General features: G+C 33.6%; 1 protein-coding gene across 2 annotated transcripts in view; it reads left to right on the forward strand.

Moving 5' to 3' along the window:
- Nucleotides 1-8,496: 8,496 nt before the first annotated feature.
- The window catches only part of LOC112517097, a 3,133-nt gene continuing 774 nt past the window's right edge, over nt 8,497-10,855 (forward strand). For both annotated transcript variants that reach the window (XM_025124418.1, XM_025124419.1), the window contains exons 1-3: nt 8,497-8,666; nt 8,798-9,348; nt 10,623-10,819. In XM_025124418.1, coding sequence (XP_024980186.1) covers nt 8,603-8,666; nt 8,798-9,348; nt 10,623-10,819 — 812 coding nt within the window. In that variant the 5' untranslated portion in view covers nt 8,497-8,602. The remainder of the gene's footprint in view (nt 8,667-8,797; nt 9,349-10,622; nt 10,820-10,855) is intronic.

Raw genomic sequence — 10,855 nt, forward strand, 5'->3', positions numbered from 1 at the left:
TGAAACGTCTTGATTTTCTATGAATTCAGTTTAATTGATTTTTAAGTCTTCCGCTTCATTATCGATGTTACGTATTATTAATTTAAGTTTATATTACAATCTGTTCACTGAGTCCCGTGCTCAGCCGTGTTCTTGTTTCTTGACACGGCAGGTTCCAAGTGATTTTGATAAGGGACGGGACTTGACATCGAGCGTTTGATTTTTTTTGGAGTTTGTAAACTCGTTGGTAGATGTATAATATTCTAAGCTTATAAATAGTTGTTAGAATGTAATATTTTGGATTGTAAAGCATGTTTTAGAAGTTAATCTACGTTTAGAGTTTATTAGTAGCTCTGCAATGTTTGTGTTTTTGAATTAAGTCCCGTTAGTGACACCGCCCGTTCCGGACCACAAGGACGGGGGATGTTACACCGGGGCCGGGGGACGTTACTACAAACCGGGGCCGGGGCCGGGGATGGGGATTACAAAACCCGCCCCATCCCCGTCCCGTTACCATGCCCAAACTCATTTAAACGTGGTTACTCCATTAGTTAATACACCAAAACCTTTGGTGTATTGTTTTCCATCACCACCAAAGGTCACTATGGGACCTTTTTCTTCCTTGTACTCAAATAGCAGGGACTTAGTGCTAGTTATGTGTCTTGAGCATCTATTATCAAAATATCAGATGTCTGTAACTTCCTGCAATATAAAAGATATTAATTTTTCTTTGGACCTATTTTACAATAGGTCCTGCTGAGTTAGTGGTTGTGGAGATTTCAACATTGTTCACTGAGTCTGATGACTGACCTAGGGGTGTAAATGAGCCTAGTCGAGCTAGAGTATCATTATACTCGACTCGAACTCGATAACTATTTCTCAAGCTCAAACTTGATTCGAAAACTCATGAGTAGTTAAAAACTAAACTCGACTCGAACTCAATTGCAATTTTTTAAACTCGAGATCAAACTCGTTTAAAGCTCGAACTTGAACTCGAACTTGAATCAAGCTCACCCATCAAAATTTATGAAATTTTTGGGTCTTCTCTTATAAATTATAAAACTTAAAAGGAGTTCTCTTAAATTTTAAAAAACTAAAGTGATCCACCTTAAACTTCATCATCCAATAGACAAAGTTACAAACTTCATTCACCTCCTTCTCTTTTTAAAACACCTCTTTATTCTTATTTTACCATCTTTCTTCCAATGTCAAACAGCTTCACCAATAAATCTATAATATTTTTTTTGCCTTTTCTAATTATGATTTAAAAAAATTATTGATTGGTTTTTATAGTTAAAACTGCACAATATTATTCAAATATCTAAAAATATAAGACATTTTTATTACATCATATAATACATATTATACTAAAAAAACTGATCATATTTTTAAAACTAATTATAGATAAAAAAAAATCTAGTATCTCACAAGCTTTTCGAGTCGAGTATTGGGTAGCTCGACTCGACTCGTTAATATATCTAGTCGAGTTTGAGCCTAGCGTATCTGAGGCAAGTGTTGACGAATTTTGACCGAGTCGACCTCGAGTAACTCGCGAGTTGTCTCGTTTAGTTTACACCTCTAGACTCAACTTCAGTAGTTCTCTTCAATTTAATTGGTTTACCAACTTTTGTGGTAGTTTTCACTTTTGCTGGTTTTTCAACTTTAGTGATTTTCTTTACCTTACCCAATATCTCAGCTTTGGTAGCAACAGGACACTTGTTGGCTATGTAAGTAGTTTCACCACAGTGATAACATTTCCTACAGCTGAAGGAAGGTTTGGGGCTAGAAACATTTGAGTTAGGAAGCTTAAGATGAGAAGGGTCTAGTCTAAAAATACCTTTCCAAAAGTTTTGACTTTTGAGGGGAACAACTAGTTTCTCATATTTCTTGGGTGTAAGATCAACTTTCAGCTTTGGAGTTGATCTCTGAATGAGTCCACAGAGGTTGAACAACATTTATCCAAATATGAAAAATTCCCTAAAAATGATTACTTGTGAATTAGAAATAACGTTTTTATTAAATGATTACTTATGGAAAATTCCAATCAGTAAGAGTATTTGAAATCAAATATTTAGGAGAGAAAAACAACATTTTATTAAATGTAAAAAATATTTTAATAATATGTTGATTATAAATTTCTAAAATGGAGAATCTGATGGAGCTGAATGTAATATTTTTTTGGAGATTTGGATTCTCGACTCTCCATTTTAGAGAAAATTCGAAGAATTTGTTGGAGATGCTTTATGAGGTTTTTCAAAAGTAAAAAAAAAAAAAACCTTGAGGTTTTTCAGCATAATGGCAACTTTTTCGTTGGAGGTTTTTTGTGAGGTTTTCGTCATAAGTTGTAACTGCACGACATATCCGTTTTTAATGAATTTTAACTTTATACTCAATTTTATTTATTAATAGTATTAAACTAATTATATTTTAATAAAATCAATAAATAAGTAATGTAAAATAAATACATAATTAAACTAATTATATATTTAAATTAATGTCTTAAATTTGTACATAATTTTTTTACAACTTTTACGATTTCTTGATAATTCAATTTTTATTTATTATTGTATATAATTTTAAGTTAACTTTTTTCTAACTTTAATTGAACATATTTTTCTATGATTTTTATGGATTTCTTAATAACAAAGTTTTACTTTTTACTGTACTGCTTTATAAATTAATTTTTTTAATATTTTTATTGGACATACAGTCTTTTTTTTAAACATATATGTATGGATTAGTTGTAACTTAACTTGCTATGGGACGGGTTAGCTCTTAAGTTACATGTTTATATACTTTGAAGACTTTCGCTGCGAGCGGTTTTAAAATTCTAATTTTGGAGTACTTTTGGAGAATTTGTTTTAGATTACTTAACATTTCTCATGGTAAAATGAAGATGTTACAGATGGTTGAATTACCATCTCTGTTATAGATCATACACTAACTACGTGAATTGAAAAATATGAGCAACAAAATAAGAAAGCCGGTGAAGGGACGAAAATTAAACTAAATACGACATAAAATAGAATACTAACTATAACATTACAACAAGGTAGAAATAACGGTGTCAAACGAATTCATTGTGGCGATTATTTATCCTTCTACAAATATTTAAAACCCTCTTTGGAAATGACGAAAGAATGCCCAACACTACTAAAAAAACTGGGCATTTCCAACATGTTTTTCAACAAAAAAGTCAATTTTCGTTGACTTCCGCCAGAAATCCGATTCTGGTAATATTTTTGACGGATTTCCGACGGATTTTGTAATTAATTATTTTAGAATAGTTTTAACTCTAATTACAATAATTTACCGGCGGATTTCCGGCGAATATTTAATTATTTTTTAAAAAATTAAGGTCCGCCGGAGATCCGCTGGAAAATAATTAAAAATTAAAAGTTATTTTTAAAATTTTCTAGCGGATTCCAGGGGGCCGCCGATAATCTGCCGGTAATAATTATTCATTATTTAAGAAAAAAACTTAATGATTTTCGGCGGATTTCCAGCAGCTTTTTGATTTTTCCTATTTTCAAACCTTTTTTTTCTTAATGGATCGTATTAAGCTTTAATGATTCCATTGAGCTTTAGTGGATGTTAGTTGGGTTAGTTGGACTTTAACGAATCGTATTGGGCTTTAACAAATTGTATTGAGCTTTAACGGCTCTATTAGGCTTTAATGTATCGTATTGGGTTTTAGTGGATATTAGTTGTGGTTTAATGGATAATATTGACTTTAATAGACCGTATTAGGCTTTAATGAATTGTATTGGGCTTTAACGGTTTTATTGGACTTCCGTGAATCCCAACTTATGTAAAACATTAAGATTTTATAGGCATTTAGCCTTCATGGTAAATCTAGAATCGTTGACTAATCCCCCCAACGATAAAAGTCAGCTTCCCTTCCTAGATTGATTTGTTAAATAAAAGGTTATCAAATAAAGTCTCTGATCATAACTCAATTTCATTGACGATAGAATATAAGTCCGACACGTAATAAACAAAGGTTTTATGTCTCATTTCTTTGACATAATTTTTTTCTTCATATTTTTTAATCTTGCAGTCTTTCACTCATTTTTCGAGCTTCATCCACGAATTGATTATTGCTTTCAAGAGTATGATCTATAATTCAACAAAATTAAAATACACCTAAACACGATGCTGATATGACACAAATGAAGAATGTCGTGCAATTTACGTTAAAAATGTACAATTTAACCGAAGTGAAAAGTCCAGATTTCATACGAATCTTGAAGCAATSTTCAYTAAATCTCAAGAACAGAATATGAATTCAATATAGATTGGAGAGAGAGAATATTTGCTGTCAAATCACCTTTTTGATTAATGATGTAATCAATGTGTAATTACAGAATACACTGAAAAGACTATTTATACTAAAGAAAATAATGCTAAACTAATTACAAGAAAACTAAATAAATAGAGAAACTTGAATACAACATTTAAGCACTAATCTTGAACCCAACACGAAGCTAATATACAAAACCACCGACTAAACGCTAAAAATATGTACAATAGATGATTTAATGTCAAGCTTGAAGGCCACGTACGAACTAGCTTTCAAAGTGTCTTTCAATGTACAAAGGTTGTTCTTCATATATCAGTAAACTTAAATCCATACAAACTCATTTCTCGTTTGTTTTTACTGATTCTTTTTGCCCCTTTTCACTATCAAAGTGCATGCTAACATCATTTTACTTTGAAACGACAATATCCTTTATTGATCCATCTGTTATTCTGGGAATTAGCCCACTAATCATATCAAGGACAAATATAACAACTCCGTATTTGTTTGGTTCTTGCTTTCTAACCATTGATTCTTGAAAATTTTCGTAGTTATCACTTCTAATTGTCGTTTACTACTAAACCGTAACTAACACATGAATTTAAATCGGAAGTAGTTCACATTTTTCACTAATTATGCTTCCAAAACCACTACGCTATTTATTATGCTTGTTTGCTTCCAAACTTGAAATGTTAGCTACTAGTCTGCTACTTTTACAATAAAAAGGAAATGTTCTTAAGACACTTGTACCCCTTTTAGATCTTACATTTTTGAGAAATTAATTAAAATACCCAGTTTTTATGGTTGGTTTCGCCTCTTAATGAAAACAATGCCCGCAATTGGTATGTTCGTAATTTGTGGAGGTGTCAAAGTGTAAAAAATAGAAGTTTCAGAACCAGGTTCACAAATGCAGAAACCAAATATGTAAATTTTGGAATAGGCCCGAAAAAATGTCGAGATGTGTTTTCCAAATTTACATATTTGGTCCCTGTAATTGCGGATCTAGTTCAGAAACTTTCTTTTTTTCTTACATTCTGACTAGGGGTGAACAAAAAACCGTCAACCCGCGAAACCCGCCCAATCCAACCCGTTAACAACCCAATTAAACTCAACCCGTCAAACCGCTAAACCGCCAAACCGCTAATTAGGAGGGTTGAAATTGGGTTAACATAACTTAACAGGGGTGAACAAAAAACCGTCAACCTGCGAAACCCGCCCAACCCAACCCACTAACAACCCAATTAAACTCAACCCGTCAAACCGCTAAACCGCCAAACCGCTAATTAGGAGGGTTGAAATTGGGTTAACATAACTTAACCCAACCTAAATCGCCAACCCGCCACTAATGTATATATTTTTTTTATAAAATTATGTGTATATATATATATATATGTGTGTGTGTGTGTGTGATATTTACAAAAATTAAGGAGGCGCTCGTATGCACACAAAGTTGGTTGAAAGAGAATAATGAGGGGATTCAAATAAGTAAATTTTTAGATGAAATTTCATCTTATGAATTTCTTGAAGAATGTAAACTTAACGATGGTTCTTTTTCATGCTTATAGAGTTACATATTCTTAATAAATTGTTTAATATTCTTTTTGAATTGTAGACAAGCTCAAGAAGAATGCAACATCGCAGTCGGGAAGGTCAAAGACGGTCGTACTTGATTGAGCATTTAAATCATACCAAATTATGTTAGGTTCAGGCTATGAGATGCATAGTTCTTCTTTTGTTGTTTTTGGCGGTAAGTTGTTCTTATTTATTTTGAACTCTTTGGTTGAGTAATGTTCCGTGCAACTCCTAATCTCTTATTGCACCAACTTTTGCAGGAAAGCATTATAGAACGAGATGACATAAGGATCCTAATCTCCTATTACACCAAATTTTCCCAAGGACACATACTTTGACATATGGAAATGGTAAATCTGTTGCTCATATCAAACTTTTGAAAATTGATTTCAAGACTTGAGGATTTAGTCTTTAGATATATTTTTGGATGATTGTAATAACTAATGACTTTATTGAGTATATTTTTTTGTATTATTTATCATATTTCATTTGCCAATTTTATGAGTTTTAGTAACCCGCCAATCCAACCCAGCCCGCAAGGGTTGGGTTGAGTTGGATTATATTTTTGAATGTGTTGAGTTGGGTTGAGATTTCCCAAACCGTCATAATTGGGTTGGGTTGTAAAAATATCATAAACCGCCCAACCCAATCCATGTTCACCCCTAATTCTGATCCCTCCGTAAATTACGGATCTATGACTATTTTCGTTATTTCAGGAGAGATGATTAAAAGGTGAAACCATGCGGTTAAAATAGCTATTTTAATTAATTTCCCTACATTTCTTCCTTTTAAAAAGTTGAGTTATGGGTTGTTTAGTTGAATTTTCGTTAATTCATATATGAATAAAGTTATTTGTATGAATTAATCTGTTTGTATAGATTGAGAAAATTTTTGTTTGTAATGATTTGTTCATAAATGGAATTAGCGTACTTTTTAATTGAGAAATACATGTTTGGGAAAGCTTTCCCTATAGACTTACTGAAATTATTAAGCCATTATCAAAATTTTGTATATACTTAATTGGATATATTATGAGTCTCATTAAACCCATTAAGCTGTTAACATACAGACGATTACTTTTTATAAAATCTAATTTTTATGAAACAAAAATAATTCACAAAAAATATGATTTCTTACAAGCTAAGTTTTGAAAGATGTTTGGTTGCTTTTCATAAGGGCATTGACTTTTGAGAACCTATAAATCCTTTTTCTGATAAAAGAATAAAAAAATTAAAATAACTTTTAATTAATACATCTTTTTTAATATACGGAAGAATCAAGATGAAGAAAAATAAAAAAAAAGTGTGATGATAAATTTATATGATCAAAATCAGTATAAAAAATTTCGTATCTATAGCTGCATGCTTATTTCGGACCGTAACCTCCAGCCGTACCCAATGACCCACAACCGTAAGTGACCCCAATTTTATGTGGTCGAAAGAAAAGCCGGGAATGAAGTGTCACACTCAGGATGGTTGACCAAGACTGCCTCCTTAGCTGCCGAAAATGAAAGGCTTCAAGTAAAGTAAATGAGTTAGGAAACCGAGTGCCATCCGAGAGTCTTCTTAGTCTTCGTGGTAGCRGGCCTTGCTTCTTTTCTTTGCTATTTAAGGAGTAAGCAACACCCTTAGCATGCTTTTGCCCAGTCCCGTGACATCTTAGTTGATTGGTCGGAATTCAGCTCGAAAGCAGAGAATATATTAGACTAGCGGATCGGTTTCTTTAGGTTGAGTTGATAGCTTCACTAGAGATTGTTTTTGTAAGGTTGCTAGAATGCGCGGTTTATGTCATCCAAAAAAAGCATCGAGAAAGATCAAGCATATATGCTTTATGAGATGGTCAGTGGTTTCATTTATGCTATACCCTGATAAACACTTGCCAGATAAATGTTTAGATAAACAACACTTAAAATTTAATAATTTTTTATAGTTGAATTAGTTTATATACATTTTTGTAACCTTTTTCACGTACGAATTCATCTAATTAAAATATTAGTGGAATTAATATATTAAGTTAATTAAAAAAAGAAATCAAATGGCTCCACTAAATATTGGATTGGATCATGACATGGATTATTTTATCTGTATGAAGTGGTTTGCTATATCATCATATTTTTACGTTATTTACTTCTTAATAGTTTTATTAAGAGATAGTTTTTGAATTGTTAAAAGGTGAATCTTGTTTGATAATTTTTTTTGTCTCTTAATGATTCAAAAACCTTTGAATAATTTTGTATCTTGTGTCTCCTTTAACCATTCAACCACGCAATTTCGTTGACAATAATTACTAAACAATTCATTTTACATTATATGATGAGAACCTCTTAATTGTGTCTTATTTTGATGAATCGGTCTTTCTACCCGAATGAGTTGGAGTTCATGAACTCTCTCGTTTGATAGAAGTTGAATTATTACTAACGAATTACCAATAAAGTTAAATTATTATTATTTTAAAATATATATTAAAATAATATATTTTTAAAAAGATTCTAATAATATAATAGATAAAAAATAGAAAATCATAGTAGATATAGTTGTCCTTTTGAGATTTTGAATTACGATGCTCTTGTGTTCCCGTGGTCGCGACTATAGCGGATAAAACCGACCGCTGAGAGACTTGGGCGTCCTTTCTACTTACAACGAGACTCCCAAAGCGGAACTTCTCGCTTCTTCAAATCACCACCGGAGCCTCAACGGCCATTCCTTATGTAAACCTTTCACTGCAAAACCCTAATTCTCCATCCCTCTAACAATGGAGTTCAACTTCAGAGGATGGGATGCGCAGATGCAGCACATCTACCATACGCCTGAAAAAGGTACACGATCATCGATCATTTTCTTTTGATATATTCAGTAAATCAAAGAGGATTATTCGATTTTGATGAAGGTTTTTTTTATTGATTTCAGCGAGTGTAGTTGAATTTTGCATGGTGGTGTTGTTTTGCAGAGGGATTATGGAGCGGAACAAGTTTAGGCGGAGGCCGAGGAGCACCGGGGATTTTTCCTGGATTTGTGGATACGAGAGCGGCCATTCAGCTTGAACTTGAGAAGGAGAGGATACGGGAGGAGATACTGGCCGAGGAAATAGCTCGTAAGGAGGCGGAAGTGAGGAGAGAAATGGCGATGGAAATGGCAATGCATGGTGGTACTGATGGGGGATTTTCATCATCGTTGAAGGAGAGGATACGGGGGGAGATACTGGCCGAGGAAATAGCTCGTAAGGAGGCGGAAGTGAGGAGAGAAATGGCGATGGAAATGGCAATGCATGGTGGTACTGGTGGGGGATTTTCATCATCATTTATGCTTAAGCCTCCACTAAGCCACACCAATCGGTTGGATCCAGGAATGCCGCGAGGTCAACCGTTTGCACCGGCGTCGTTCGAAGAGAAATACGGCTGCAGCGAACATCAACGTCGTGAAATTGGGAGCTTTCAGGAGGTCCCCTTCCAGCGGCTTCCTTCGTCACCAGGAGATGCCAAAAAGAAAGTTATTGATCTGGTCAGTATTTTTCTCTTTGGGTGTCGGTTGTGTGTTCATGCAGCTTGGTAAATATTTACTGTATATTTAATTATAGTCTCGTTTAGAACTTCTTTACGTTAATCGTTTATTTCCCCTTCTGAATTGGGGGAGATCAATTTTGCTTGATTCATTGAAGTTCTAAATTTCATAGATTGGAACCAGGTTCCATCCAAATTCCATAGTTAAGCTTGCTGTCTTTAAAATAGTAGTATTAGGGTGGTTATTCCATTGCAAGTCCTCTTGTTGTAGGCTTTTTTAGACTTGCTCCGGTGGTTAAATCTTGTTAACATGACCTATAATTTTTGCATAGTGATTGGATTATACGGATGTACGGACATCTAGCGTTCAGCTGTATCTCAGGTATTCTAGAAGATGTTCTAAATTCCATAGGTGTTTAATCAGGATTCGTGTCATATCTTGTTTTACAGAACAGTGAGCAATATTGACTTGTTAGATTAGGTTCAAGATTTGCAAAGTGTTGAAGATGAAGACATCATTATTTGAGTTGGTAAAGTAATGGCTCATGTGGTCCAAGTGTTAGGATTCCTAACATTTGTAAGGTATTACTTGAGTTGCAGTTTGATCATTGTTTGTTTGCTAACAAGTGTTTATTATAAGATTAAATCTTGTTTAGATAAGTGATATTGTTTCAGTTATTAAAATGAGTGAGCATGAATTGTATTGTTTGCTTCTTAAAGAAGCCTCAACATATGTATCGTATCGTGAATCTTACAATTTTGACAAGGCTGCTCAGTTCATGTAAAAAGTTCGTGTTCGATATCAAATTGTTATTTTCTTGGTTCAAGTTTACGTAGCCTTATACTTGATCTCGTTTAGATAATAGGCAATGCTCCATTGTATTTTGTGCTTCATTAAGAAACCTAAACATGAGTCGTATTGTAAATCTTGCAATTTTTTCAATTGCATTATTTCATAAATTATTATTTTACACCAAACAGGACACAAGCTGTCCCGTTAGATATAAAAAACGATATTCAATTAATGGAATTACCAAATGCATAAGCTGGTAAACTTGAAATACTGAATAAGGTTTATTGACTTTTGAGGAATTTAACATCTCTAGTTCACAAGTCTTTTATATTGTCATGTTGAGGTCTGGTTTGGTCTATCTATATACTCGATATCCATAGCGATGTACAGCAAGATCACAGTTGTTTTTTAGGGTGGTTACAAGTTTTTCACCTGTGAGAGGTCATGGATGTTGTTTTGAGTTTTTTTTTTCTTTATTTCAGGGAAAGTCCATTGGTGCAACCCTGTCCGGAGCAAAAGGGAAACCACCATTAGCAGCAGCTGCAGGTTCTAGCGAGTGGAGCTGTGCGGTTTGTAAGGTGAGTGCCACAAGTGAGCATGATTTGATTAAACATCTTGCAGGGAAGAAACATCAGACCCAAATGGCAACCTTGAAAGCCAATAAAGCTCAAAGACATGGGTCACAACACAAGACATGTAAGAAACAGTCAATATC

Source organism: Cynara cardunculus (genome assembly GCF_001531365.2).
Source record: "Cynara cardunculus var. scolymus isolate 2C chromosome LG 8, CcrdV1, whole genome shotgun sequence".
NCBI lineage: Eukaryota > Viridiplantae > Streptophyta > Magnoliopsida > Asterales > Asteraceae > Cynara > Cynara cardunculus.